The sequence below is a fragment of the Mesoplodon bidens genome (assembly GCF_964165515.1).
Source record: "Mesoplodon bidens genome assembly, chromosome: 14".
In the NCBI taxonomy this organism is placed as follows: Eukaryota; Metazoa; Chordata; class Mammalia; order Artiodactyla; family Ziphiidae; genus Mesoplodon; species Mesoplodon bidens.
In genome coordinates this window covers 13,953,545-13,967,957 of record NC_138170.1, presented here as the reverse complement: position 1 = coordinate 13,967,957, position 14,413 = coordinate 13,953,545, and the positions used below count along the sequence as shown (strand labels likewise).

The following is a 14,413-nucleotide window of genomic DNA, read 5'->3' as shown; positions in this document are numbered from 1 at the left end:
TCATCTATATTAATGAGTATCTCAAAATGTTATTGTAAAAATTAATTAAGAAAAAGTTTTTAGGGTATGGACCACACTGCTTGGTACACACAGAGTACAAAATAAATGTAAGCTGCCCCTTTTTAACATTTGTAATTCTCTATTTAATCTTATCATTCCAACATTTAGACTAGGTAGACATAGATAATTAGAAGAAATATTGTAAAATACATTTTGGAAAATTTCATTCATTGTTACCTCAATATTACTTCCCATTATTATTTTGTCTTTTTAGAAATGTTATTAATTAAAAAAGGAAATAATTCCTCAATTTCAATGCTGTAAATACTGCTCACTGAAATGTAAGTATAGTCCTTACAAAGCTAACATAATTTCATACGCTTTACCTTTGGTAAATATCTCGCCTTTTACTGGCTTCTAGAGCTCCTTTCAATCGACTCTCAGAAAGCAAATCATCAACCTACAATAAATGGAGACTGTTTAAAATATCATATTGTTAAATACCATATAACCTCAGGAAATAAAATTTTAATTCTTTTTTCCCAATATTTTATAATGAATACTTTTAAATATACAATAAAGTTGAAAGAACTTTATAGTGAACATCCAAATACCCACCACCTAGATTCTACTATTAATATTTTACTATACTTTTATGACCCATCTATTCATCAATTCATCTTATTTTTTATGTATTTCAAAGTGAACTACAATCATCAATATATTTCCCCTTAATACACCATGGGTATCACTAACTAGAGTTCAATATTTGGTGTAAAATTTACATACAAATGAAATGCACAAATCTTAAGTATACATTTACTGAGTTTTGGCAAATGCATACACCATGTAATCCAAACCCCTATCAACGTACAGAAAATTACCATTACTCCAGAAAGTATGTACTCGTTTGTGTAATCATTTCACAAGAATGTTTTTGAGATACTTCCATATTGTTGTGTGTATCATTAGTTTATTCCTTCTTATTGCTGAGTAGTATTCATTATATGAATAAACGACAAAATTTTTAATCCTCATTCTTATATCTTATATTGTGATTTAGTAATTTCCAAACACTACGTTTAACTTTGCCAACATACCCACAAAAGAGGCACATACATCTTTTGCATTCTATAGATACTGTGGAGAAGATAAAGTGGATGAAAAAAGAGAAATAAAAATTCTCTACTCTTGCCATTTTGCATCTGTCTGTTATTTACAAAATTCACACACATGGTAACAGAGTCAGTCATCACATGCATGACCCAGATGGGCACTTGATCACTTGTCCCATGGATACCAAGTTGGAAATATGTTCCATTTTTTGCTTCAGGTATCTTCCATGGAGCCAGGGAAGAATGAGCTCACACTACCTACAGAGTCCTTCACAGACATGCAGGGTATCAAAAGGCTCCGGAGCCAGTTTGTCTCTGACTTGAATAATCCTGGCAATAGTTTGCTTTGTTACATCTTTGTAATAATGATAATTTTTTTAGTTTAGTTCTACATTTCCTGGTTCTCTCAATGTCCCATTAAGTTTAAAATTAAATACAAAACCATATTAAGCATCTGGCCAAAGCTTAGCTTAAGTCAATGTCACATCAAGTTTTATTTTTATTTCTACCAGAAGAGTATTCTATTTTGTTGTACCACTATAATTCCAATAGAGTCCATTAAGAAACATTTATCCATCCCATCTTTTGTACTTCTTAAGTGAAAGTCCAAAAGTGGATAAAATATGAGCATTCAGTACATCTCTTACCTGCTAAAGTTTATAAAATAATTCTGTTTAGTGGAAACTATTTGGTAATAGATCAAATGAAAAATAAAAAGTAAAATTAGCAAAGTAAAATAGGAATTTCAGAAAATAAATTAACAACCCATTAATTACTACTTACTTTTTTCTTAAAAAAATTTTTTTTCTTGGCCATGCCACGTGGCCTGTGGGATCCTAGTTCCCCGACCAGGGATTGAACCAGGACCCTCAGCAGTGAAAGCGTGGAGTCCCAACCACTGGACCACCAGGGAATTCCCTTTCTTAATTTTTTTAAAAGATTTTTTTTTAAAACGTGGACCATTTTTAAAGTCTTTATTGAATTTGTTACAATATTGCCTCTGTTTTATGTTCTGTTTTTTTGGCCCCCAAGCATGTGGGATCTTAGTTCCCCGACCAGGGGTTGAACCCACACCCCCTGCACTGGAAGGCGAAGTCTTAACAAATGGACCGCCAGGGAAGTCTCCCCACCCCAACCCAAAATTATGAAAATATCAAAAATTATGAAGCGAAACATAATAGTCATTAGTATTCTGCCACATAGAGTTACCATGCTGGCATGTTTCCTCCCATCTTTTTTTCTATGTATATTACATATAAAATTTTTAAACTGAAATACTGTATATTCAATTTTATATTCTTTTTCTAACTTGACATTTTATCACAAATATTTTCCCTAACATGTTAAAATCTCCTTAAAATTTTAATCTCAGTATTATATCCCAACATGTTATTTATCCATTCCCCTACTACTGATCATTTAAGTTGCATCCAGCCTTTTGTATTATAAGTAATACTATGATGAATACCTCCATACCTCAACCTGTGTCCAATTTTTTATTATTATGTACGGTAAATTCCTGGAAATGTAATTCCCAGCTTAGGAGCATGAATACTTGCTACATCTTGTCAAACCACTTTCCAGAAACGCTGTGCCTTATACCCTGCAGCAGTGTAAGTGCCTGTTTCATCACAGCCTCCCCAATACCGGGTATTGTGATATTTTAAGTGCTTGTTATCTCTTACTTCCTTTGCAATTACTTGATTATCTTTTAAGTTAACTTTTCTCATATTTGTGTGTTACTAGTATTTCTCCTTTAGTTCAAGTCCTTTGCTCATTTGTCAGGTCTTATTTTTCTTATATATTAGGACTATTCCTTGCCACCTATTTCGCTTGGATTCATGTGAAGCAAAAACACTCAATAGCTCCACTGGATGAGGGATAAAGGAAAGGGGGCATGAAAAGTGGAGGAGAGTGATGTTGGGCGCAGAAGTGGTTGGAATAATTATTGTTAAAAGTTTAGATTTGGAGGTGAGATGGGTTAAGGGAGTTGTTAGGTTGGAGATGGAGCCGTTAGGGTGAGGTGCGGGGGAGGGCAGCACTTAGTCGATGGTCCCGATTTTCTAGCCTCCCCGGGGTTGGGTTGGGAGTGTGAAGGATTAGAATTAGTTTGGTGCTGGGGTCAGTTTGATGCTGGGGGTGGGGTAGGTTACAACTTAGAAAGGGAAGGGGGTTGGGTAGGCTCCCAGGGTTAGGGTGCGACCCAGAGCTCGCCCGTCGCCAGAGCCCAGGTCCCCCACTGGACAGCCAGATGATACCTGCTGCTTCAGCTCCCGATTACGACGCTGCAGGGACTGGAGGGGATCGCGCTGCCGCCTCGCCAGCATCTCCTTCGCCTTGGCGCGGAGCTCACACCGGTCGCCAGGGAAACCAAGACGGCGGCACCGGAAAGTGACGCCATCACCGCGCGCCCGCCTCGCAGCCCGACTGCTTGGTGCGGGAAGAGGGTGGGGATGATTCTCCCTCGAGGAAGCCGCTCCGCCAGCCCGCAGGTCCTGAGCTCACTGCCCAGCTACTCACCTTTTTCTCGCCAGTCCCAAAGGATTGGGGTGGAGATGAGGGAGAATGCCCCGCAGCGGCCGAAACTACAAGTCCCATGATACTCAGTACTACCACGACATTCCTCCTGGGGTACTTGGTGTTTTGGCACTTGTTTTCTGACACCAGTTTTTCTAAACTTATCTTAAGATACAATTTAAGCATCTCAATGTCTTAAGTTAACTGCAAGGATAGCTTTCCTATATGGCCTTAATGGGATACGTGGTTCTGGCGCATACTCTCACTTCAAAAAGGCAGTTTAAAATTCTTTGCCACTTGGGATACTGCTGAAGTATCACTTCATTGTAGTTTTGCACATTGTCCATCCTGAGTTCTGAGAGGATGGTGACTCTGCTCTACAGCAATTTTGTGAGCACCTAATTATGAGCCCCATTTTACATCTCTCAGGGAGGTTGTAATAACATTTCCCCAAGTGGGACTCAGTCCTATAAATCCAGTTCCCAAACTCTTTCCACTACACCGAATAAGAATGACGACCTGAGCTCACTTTTCAAAGATGAACCATACTGATGTGTTCTTCAGTACAACACACAAGGTAATTCCACAGGCCCAACTGCCATGCTATTTGCGATACTTTTTTCTTCAATAAAGAGAAGTGACAAGCGCCCACCGCACTGAATTTTCAGGGTGAACACACCCCCATGTAAGTAACATAACCCAGATTTGGATACAGAATGTGACCAGCACCCTAGTAGTCTTCCCGTCCTTCTAGTCCCTGCCCACCTCCACCCCCTACACCAAAAGTAAACACTATCCCAATCTCTAACTGGAAAAATCTGTCTTGCCTCTTTTTGAACTGAATAATGGAATCACGCAGTGTACTGGCATCTTGTCAGGCTTTCATTCAACCTGTTTGTGCAATGAATCTATATCATTGTGTGGGTTGTAGTTTGTTCATTCTCATTGCTCTCTGATGTTTCCTTGTATGACATACTCTAATATACTTATCCATTCTACTTTTTTGTATCTCATGTCTTTACTTTGAATTAATTTCTCCATCATGGCTCATGATACTTAAAAGTTCACTTAAACAGCCGTAGTTTTTCCATTGAAAATCTAACACCAAATGAGGAAGTAGTAAGTACTATAAAGTATTTTTAGATGGATTAATAAATCGGTACTTCTAAGTGTCTTGTTAGAGGTAAGCAAAACAACTGCACTAAAGACAACCTGTCATTTATGAAATCCTTATTTATTTTACATGTCTATAAAAATTTTTAAATCTACCTACTTTATAGGGATTTACATATTTTAAATGGAAAAGTTACAGGGTCATGAAGATGGTACAATTCTATGTTGGTAAAAATAAACAAAACAAACCCCCTACACGTGTACATATGTATGAGGAAGGGTGCAAAAAAGGTTTATTACTCTTGTTCATCTCGGGTGGAAAGATGCTTTGATTTTATACATTTTTGTACACTATTCAGCATGAGAAGTGTTTATTCCTTATGATTCCTGCATCAGTATCATCAATATCACCTGGGTGACTGTTAGAAATGCATACTCTCAGGCCTCACCATAGACCCACAGGATCAGAATCTAAACTTTAACAATACCCCAGTGTTTCATGTGCACCTTCAAGTTTGAGAAATACCACTTAGGTATTTACCACGCTCTAAGGAATGAGATTACTCAGCTAGCTGCCTTCTTTTTCATTAACTTACATTTCTTTTGACTTGTAATGCTCAGTATAGTCACTTTAGCACTAGTCACTGCTTCTGTTGTCATCCCTTGATGACATTACGAAAATCAGAGTAACCTACAAGACCGTTTTGAAGTGAGGTAGCTGAAACCAAAGCAAACCATGGCCATTGTTTCTCCCGAGAACAAGCTATTTCATAAAACTCGTTATGATTTTCTTCCATCAGTGTGTTACAATGTATATCCACTTTGTGTTACAATGTATATCCACTTTGTGTTACAATGTATATCCACTTTGTGTTACAATGTGTATCCACTGTTACAATGTGTATCCACTTTGTGTTACAATGTGTATCCACTTTGTGTTACAATGTGTATCCACTTTGTGTTACAAAGTGTATCCACTTTGTGTTACAAAGTGTATCCACTTTGTGTTACAATGTATACCAACTTTGTGTTATAATGTATACCAACTTTGTGTTACAATGTATATCCACTTTGTGTTACAATGTATATCCACTTTGTGTTACAATGTGTATCCACTTTGTGTTACAATGTGTATCCACTTTGTGTTACAATGTGTATCCACTTTGTTACAATGTATACCAACTTTGTGTTACAATGTATATCCACTTTGTGTTACAATGTGTATCCACTTTGTGTTACAATGTGTATCCACTTTGTGTTACAATGTGTATCCACTTTGTGTTACAATGTGTATCCACTTTGTGTTACAATGTATCCACTTTGTGTTACAATGTGTATCCACTTTGTACTGCCGTCTCACAGGAGATACTGAAAAAGAATTTAATAGCTTCGGAGAGACTCATAGTGTAGAACTAGTGGTTAACATGGAAAATGTAACATCTCCATGTAAGGCAATAGTTTCAGGGAAAAAAGCAAACACATTTAAGTAGGGCAAGGGGTAGACAGCTAGAGGAGAAACAGTGAGAGGCAATGTCGGGGGGGAATTGTCCACCACAGGGCTGGGAACACATGGGCACAGTGTAAAGAGGCAATAGGCAGAAAATGAGGGGCAGATTGAGTGGTGTAGGGTGGCTGAAAACCGCGTAAGGACTAGTCAGGCCTCGGGGGTGAACAGCACAGGCCCAGAGGGGCAGGATGAGAGAACACTGGGGTGAGACAGGAGAGGGAGACGAGTGTGTCCGGGTGCTGCACATAAGTAATGGGAAAGGAGTCACATTGGAAAGACCAGGTCCACCAGGAACGTGGCACAAGAACAGGCCCATACAGGCAGAACTGGTCATAACCTAGATGCTTAACCAGGCACATACCAACAGTCTGGAGGCACTGTGGATGTGCCATAAGAAACCTACCTTGTCTCAAAGAGCCTCAACTCTTTGACCCTCAAAGAGATCAACTCTTTGATGAATGGTGACTCAGATACTTCAGCCACCTGCAGCCCAGATGGAATGGAGCTCTAAGAACCAACATTTCAGTCCTTAAGTACTGCATTCAGAGAATGCAAATAAAATTGGAAGGAATAAAGCATAACGGCCCTACTAAAATGGAAAAAAAAAAAGCTTTCTGTGGAAACAACTTTCCTGAATTTTCTTATGTTAATACGGAGCTGATCCTAAATGTACTGAGAAACAAAATTAATCTTTATAGGAATGAGCAAGGGCAGTGTTCTAGAAAACACCTCTGGAAAATCAAAAATAACCTGGGACTTGGTCACTCACTCTTGATTTTCAGACACAGTGATCCCTCGGTATCATCGGAGGACATCATCCTGGAACCCCAGGAGCTGCCACGGATACCAAAATCCAAGGATGCTCAAGTGCCACAGTTGGCCCTTCCTATCCATGTTTCCGCATGCGCAGACTCAACCAGCCATGGATAGTAAGTGGACAGTGGTCCACTTACATATAGATTTATTGAAAAAAATCTACATATAAGTGAACCTGTGCAATTCAAACCCATGTTCAAGGGTCAACTGTAGTTGGGATTTATCACTAAGGTCTATTCAATGAGGTTTCTCCTTCACATGTATACTCCATAATGACACAAATGAAATTTTTGTCAATAAAAACTTATACTATGTGCTTGGAGTATGTTGTCAGCCCCAGATGTGTAAAGGTCTTACATAATTACCCTTACCTCAGTTATTTTTACATAGCCGTTTGCTTTCCAGAATAGGTCCAGCAAAACTGCTAACCAAAGGGAATCATAATGGTTCCTAGACCAACTTTGCTTTGCAGTTGTACCAAGGAACTAGCATAGATTCTTTAGAAAACAAGGTATCTGACCAAAAACAGTAATTATAAGTTTTGAGGATCCAAATCTCTTAATGCAGTAAGCTGCATGGGAAGCAAGATACTCCTTTTCCTTTTAATAAAAGGTTCAAATATGTTTAATTTTTTTTATTTTAAAAATAAAATTGATTCATAAAGTGCAAGGAGAAACTATTTCTGTCCAGTTCTCTAATTTCATCTTCAACAAGCTGTTGGAAACAGAAAAGAGAAATAAAAATTAGGAATACATAATGGTTAACTTCAAATTATTCTATTGTTTAGTTAAACCATGAACAACAAAATCTGCTGTTACGGATAAGAAAACTGAGACCCTGTAAATTTGCAGAGCTCTGATGAAAAAGCCAGGACTAGACTCAAGGCTCCTGACTTTCAAGCCATTGTCAGCCTGCCAAGGACCTAAGAATTTAGACTGGAGATGACAAAACATGAATGCAAAGATGTACTATAGTGCTACCAAGGATATTTTAAAAAATAAATTTATGTGGGGAGGGGGGAAGGGTGTGGTAGGAACACCTCCACGGTCCTTTTTTTTCATTTTCTATTCTTTCCAGTATTTTCCATTTTGAAGGTTAATGTTGCCAAGGTGCAACGACTTTGCACGTGGTTAAGACAGTCCCGTTAAACACACGCAGTGAACTGAACTACGACACCAAAATGTGAGTTATTAAGGAAAACAGAACTTCCTCCTCCTTCTGGTGCCTGGGGGGACAAGTCACCTCCTGTGGGCTCTCCAAAGACCCTCCTGTCCCAAGATATCCGGCCGTCCCCGAAGTCTCCCCTTAGAGCGCCGCTGTTAAGTACTGCTCACCGACTCCGGCAAGAGCCCGGCACTGCGGGCGGAGAGAGTGAGGCGAGCCTGGCTTCGGCTGGAGCCCCGCGCCGGAGAGGCGAGGTGGCTTCGAGGTGGCCGCCCGGTGGCCGGCGGGGACCGACAGCGCAGGGATCTCAGGCCAGGTCCAGCTTCTTCTGCGTCGCCGCCAGCTTGTCTTGCAGCCTCTTCTTTCTCCAGTCCAGGTAGCGCCGCCGCAGCCGGTGTGCCTGCCAGCCCACGAGCACTCCGGAAGCGAAAGCCACCAGCACGGACAGCTGCAACGTCCTCTCGGACACGTTCGCCATCGCGGCTCCCAGGCTTGCAGCGCGGCCTACGGCGCGGCGGCCGGGTCAAAAAGCGCAGCGCGTTTCGGGGCGGGGCGCGGGCCGTGAGTGCCCGGCGCGCCCTGCCGCGCATCTCTTGCGATTTAAAGATTTGTCGATCTCGCCTGCTGCTGAAGACTTCCCCCGCCCTTAGATAGCTCCACAGTTCCCTCCTCTGAACCCCTACCATACTTATTGTTTGGCATTCATCAGATGTTGCCTTGATTTATTATTATTAGCTAACTACGGTGGTGCGTCTTTCCAACCTCATGGTCAGCTCAACCTCTGTATTTTCTCTCAGCAGCAGAATGCGAGCCAAATATGTGACTTTAAATTTTCTGGGCACCCATTTAAAAAACTGCAAACAGATGAAATTATTGTTAATAACGTATTTTACTTAGCTTAATATACATAAAGGATGTTATCTTTTCAACATGTAATCAGAAAAGCTATTAATGAGATCTTTTATTCTTTTTTTATACTAAGACTGAAATCTGGTATAGATGTTATAATTAACAGCACATCTCAATTTGAACACTAAGTTTTCGGTGGAGATACTTGATCAGTTTCTAGAATTCACAAAAGTTAGCTGAAAAATTAGATTCATATACCCACGTTGTTTCAAACACATGTAAAAATTTCTCCAATATCTGAGTTGAGTATCTTTTTTAAAATAAATTATTTATTTATTTTTGGCCGCTTTGGGTCTTCATTGCTGCGTGCGGGCTTTCTCTAGTGAGCAGGGGCTACTCTTTGTTGCGGTGTGTGAGCTTCTCATTTCAGTGGTTTCTCTTGTTGGGGAGCACGGGCTCTAGGCACACGGGCTTCAGTAGTTGTGGCACGCGGGCTCTAGAGCACAGGCTCAGTAGTTATGGCTCATGGGCTTAGTTGCTCCACGGCATGTGGGATCTTCCTGGACCAGGGATCAAACCTGTGTCCCCTGCATTGGCAGGCCGATTCATAACCACTGTGTCAACAGGGAAGTCCGAGTATTGGTTTTTAAACTAAATTTTATTAAGTTGTTATTAAAAATTCAGAAATCAGTTCTTCAGTCACACTAGTCACATAAGGGGCTAGTGGCTACCATATTGGACAGCAAGGTCTAGAGAGCCATTCTATTCCACAACTAACACTGGGTCAGAGTTGTGGGGATAGAGGGAAAACAAATTCTAATGATGAAATTCATTCTGGTGGACAGACCCTAAGGTAACCCCCAACAATTTCCACTCCTGAAGTTCATGTGTTAAGTCCTTCCCCTAGAGTATGGGCTGATCTGTGATTTGCTGGGAGGTCACTCCTGTGTTTACCTTATGTGATATAAAACTTCTTAACAGACTGAAGACTCCCGTTGTGGGCTTGATGAAGTAAGCAAACATGTTGGAGAAGCTTATATAGTAAAGAACTATGTGTAGCCTCTAGGAACAGCAGCATGCCTCCAGCCAACAGCCAGCAAAAAGCTAGAGCTCTCAGTCCTACAACCACAAGGAAATTAACTTTGCCTGTAACATGAATAGGCTTGGAAGCAGATTCTTCCCCCAGTGCAGCCTCCAGATGAGATTACAGCTTGGCTCATACTTTGATTGTAGCCTTGTGAGACCCTAACAGAGGACCCATGTGCCTGGACCCCTAACCCATGGAAAGTTGAGATTATAAATGTGTGTTGTGGTAATTCATTACACAGCAATAGAAAACAGATACAGTCATGAAAGGGAGACCAGCACGTGGAGCCTGAACTCTTTTAGAGCATGGGCCTGACCTAGCCTCTCTATAGATATCAGCAAATGGACTTTCATACTTGAGATGAAACCTATTATTATTATTATTAGGGTGATGATACAGACAGTACTGGGTCCAATGTGAATTCAAGTCTGCCATGCTTAATGATCATTTACTTAGCAAATATTTCTTGAATGTTGCAGTAGGTATTGGGAATGTAGAGGTGAATATGGCACAACAGCTGCCCTCAGACAGCTTAGTGCAGAGTGAAAGAGATGGAAAAAAATAATTATGACACACTCTGATGAATTGGAATATACAGTTAAGTATGTAGCTTAGCCTTTAAAAAAGAAAAAAAACCCTCAGAAACCTTCTTTTCTTTCATATTCCGTTCAATCTATTAGTCAATCCTGTAGGTTCTAGTGGAAGAAATCTTCACATATTGAGGTACAGGGAAGTCATTCTGGCTTATGCGTGATGTGCCTTGAACTTTATGCTAACTAAAACAGCCTGTCTTGTGGCCTGTCAAACATACATTATACATCTGCATTAACCATTAAAGAAATTGCCCACCATCTAGTAATACAAAGGGATAAGTAGCAACCCACTGCAGTTGCCCACCTAGAGTACCCCCTGAGGGAAATTCAGGGAAAAAAAAAAAGGATGGGTCATTCTGTGATTTGAATAGATGGTACCTAGGTAGTTAAGATGCATACCTCAGAAAGAATTTCAATGACCCCAGATTTTTGCATCTTCTCTTACATAGAAAGGCACTAAAATCATTAAGTTGTGATATGTATTCTTTGTGATTGGCAGTAATCTTTTACCAGGATGTATGCTTGACTACGTGTATTTCCTAGCCCCAAAATAATCATGTATATATACTCCTCCCCTACCCCTTCAGAGCAGTCCCTCAGAGCTACTGAGAGGCTGTTTCCCAGGCTATAGTCCTCAGTTTGGCTCAAATAAAACTCTCTTCTATTCTTATTATAGATTGTTTATTGATTATTTGCATCAACATTTCTACTTTCAAAATATGACCAGAATTAAACTTGTTCTCACCTGACTGCTACCACTGCACCCAAGCTACCATCATCTCTTACCTGAGATACTGCAATAGCCCCTATCAGGTTTGTGTGCTTCCATATCTGTCCACGACATTCTATTCTCAATACAGCAGCCAGAGTGAGCCTTTGAAATCAGAAGGTGGACCATGCAATGCCTCTGCTCCAACTCTGCAGTGCCCAAAGCCCCTGCATGGTCAGATCTCCTCTTCCTCTTACATCTCACTGGTCTGCTCACTGTTTCATTTGTTTTTCGGCTCATTGTTGTTTTTTTTTTTAAGATTTTTTTTCGATGTGGACCATTTTTAAAGTCTTTATTGCATTTGTTACATTATTGCTTCTGTTTTATGTTTTTGGTTTTTTGGCCGCGAGGCCTTTGGGATCTTAGCTCCCCGACCAGAGATCGAACCGGCACCCCCTGCATTGGAAGGTGAAGTCTCAACCACTGGACGGCCAGGGAAGTCCCTGCTCATTGTTTCTTGAGCTCATGAGGTTCTGTGCTACCTAAGAACATTTGCATGTGCAGTTCCCCTGCCTGGCATACTCTTCCCCCAGATACTTGCATGACTAACTCCTTCACCTTCACCTCCTTTTTTTTTTTTTTTTTTTTTTGGCCATGTTACTTGGCATGTGGGATCTTAGTTCCTTGACCAGGGATCAACCTGTGCCCCCTGCACTGGAAGCGCAGAATCTTAACCACTCCCTCACCTCCTTTAGGTTTTTGTCAACTGTCACCTTCTCAATGAGACCTACCTGACTATTTAAAAGTCACAAGCCCGGGCTTCCCTGGTGGCGCAGTGGTTGAGAGTCCGCCTACCGATGCAGGGGACATGGATTCGTAACCCGGTCCAGGAAGATCCCACATGCCACGGAGCGGCTGGGCCCGTGGGCCATGGCTGCTGAGCCTGCGCGTCTGGAGCCTGTGCTCGCAACGGGAGAGGCCACAACAGTGAGAGGCCCGCTTACTGGAAAAAAATAATAATAAAAAAAAATAAAATAAAATAAAAGTCACAAGCCCAACCAATCCCCACTCTCTGGCACTCCTGATCTCTGTTCTACTTACTGCCTTCCACTTGCTGTAGGATTTACTTATTACACTAATTGTTTATCTCCAGCTCTCCCACTATAATGTAAACTACTTGAGGGCAGGGTTTTTTTTCTCAGTTGTATGCTGATGAATCCCAAGTGCCTATGACAGGGGCTGGCACATAACAGACCCTCAATAAACATTTGGTGTTGATAACAGGCTGGGAGTGGTCAGAGGAGGCTTCTTTGTGGGTGGCTGAACTGAATCTTGAAAGATAAGTAGGATAATCAGAAGAAGAAACTAAATTTCCCTGAACCTTAGTTTTCTCAGCTGTAAAATGAGGAGCTTGGTATGATTCAATAGCTCTAAGGCATTTTTAAAAGCTAGTTTTGGCAGCCTGACCTTGTGTACTTGGGCCACTGGTGTTATTGCAAATTAGAACTTCACTTGGAATCCGTACCTCATCCCTAAGTGGCCTTTGTGTTAAAAATAAGCCCGATGGGAATTCCCTGGGGGTCCAGGGGTTAGGACTCCACCCTTTTGCTGCCGAGGGCCCAGGTTTGATTCCTGGTCAGGGAACTAAGATCCCACAAGCCACGAGGCACAGCCAAAAAAAACCCAGATCATGTACATTGAAGCCTTAAATATGGGAAAACCTTAGACACATAGACCTGGCAGAGACCGTAGAAATGCCCTTGTTTTAGCAGAAGGGAACTCTGGCCAGACAGAAGAATGGAACTTCTGGAGAGGAGACAGCTGTGTAAGATTTAAATCCCTCTTAAAAAGCCGGTGTGTCCCTGGTTTGAGACTTTGTATTTTTCCCCTGGGTACGTTGTTTCAACGGGACATTTTAGTAGACTTGATAATGGTCAACCAACTTTGAGGTGATGATTACTGTGGATTTACAGGCTGAATAGTCAAGTGTAATGACTTAACTGATTACAAGAGTATCTTTTGAATAATACATTAACTGCCACTATTGAGTTTGCTGTTTGAAGTGCTTGCCAAGGGAAAAGATACTACCATTTACAGTATTAGACTTTTATTCGTTGTAGGTTCATTTAAAGTATATACGTATTGCAACTAGAGATGATCATACTAAGTGAAGTAAGTCAGAAAGAGGAAGACAAATACCATATGATATCACTTAGATGTGGAATCTAAAATATGGCACAAACAAACCTATCTACAAAACAGAAATAGGCTCACAGACATAGAGATCAGACTTGTGGTTGCCAAGGTGGGGGAGGGGGGGTGGAGGGGGAGAGCGAGAGGGAGAGGGATGGACCGGGAATTTGGGGTTGGTAGATGCAAACCATTACATTTAGAATGGATAAACAACAAGGTCCTACTGTATAGCACAGGGAACTATATCCAATCTCCTGAGATAAACCATAATGGAAAAGAATATTCACAAAAAAAGAATATTAAAAATAGTATATATGTAAATGGAATTGGTTTCCTCTACAACTCCAGGGCCATAAGCAATGCAGCAGGCATTTTACACCCTAAAAGGTATAGCTTTGTCATGATTAAAATGGAACATTCAACTCAGTAGGTCCTTGAGTTCTGGCCCTGAAGAACTCTTGCTGGGCCAGTTGTCCCCAGGCCACAAGCCCACACCCTGAGTCTCCGAGTTTAACTGCTAGAGCCTTTGTTTCCCATTCTTATCCCCTGAACTGTTGGATGTGGGAAGAGAAATCCCTGCATGGTTGGGTGTCATGCTGAACGAACTCACCTGCCTCCACCAGTAAGTACACACTCTAAGAGTCTGGGACTGAGGGGAGGTGGGTAAGCAATATCAACTAAATATACCTTGTGTGATTTCTAAGTGTGAATCATTTCCTCCCAGTACAGAATCAAAAATGCAAGGGATGC

At 41.1% G+C, this 14,413-nt stretch overlaps 2 protein-coding genes across 8 annotated transcripts in view; both read right to left on the bottom strand.

Annotated features, from left to right (window-relative positions):
• NPHP1 (nephrocystin 1) overlaps nucleotides 1-3,477 on the bottom strand; it is a 59,511-nt gene extending 56,034 nt beyond the window's left edge. For all 7 annotated transcript variants that reach the window (XM_081253549.1, XM_081253552.1, XM_081253550.1 and 4 more), the window contains exons 1-2: nucleotides 3,374-3,477; nucleotides 387-460 (exon numbers count right to left, since the gene is read on the bottom strand). In XM_081253549.1, the coding sequence (XP_081109675.1) occupies nucleotides 387-460; nucleotides 3,374-3,442 (143 nt within the window). In that variant the 5' untranslated portion in view covers nucleotides 3,443-3,477. The remainder of the gene's footprint in view (nucleotides 1-386; nucleotides 461-3,373) is intronic.
• A 4,199-nt stretch (nucleotides 3,478-7,676) lies between these two features.
• MTLN (mitoregulin) lies at nucleotides 7,677-8,748 on the bottom strand. The gene is made up of 2 exons (XM_081254315.1): nucleotides 8,403-8,748; nucleotides 7,677-7,782 (listed from the first exon to the last, which is right to left on the bottom strand). Exon 1 carries the CDS (start codon nucleotides 8,708-8,710, stop codon nucleotides 8,540-8,542), a length of 171 nt encoding a protein of 56 aa, XP_081110441.1. The 5' UTR covers nucleotides 8,711-8,748; the 3' UTR covers nucleotides 7,677-7,782; nucleotides 8,403-8,539.
• Between the last annotated feature and the right edge of the window lie 5,665 nt (nucleotides 8,749-14,413).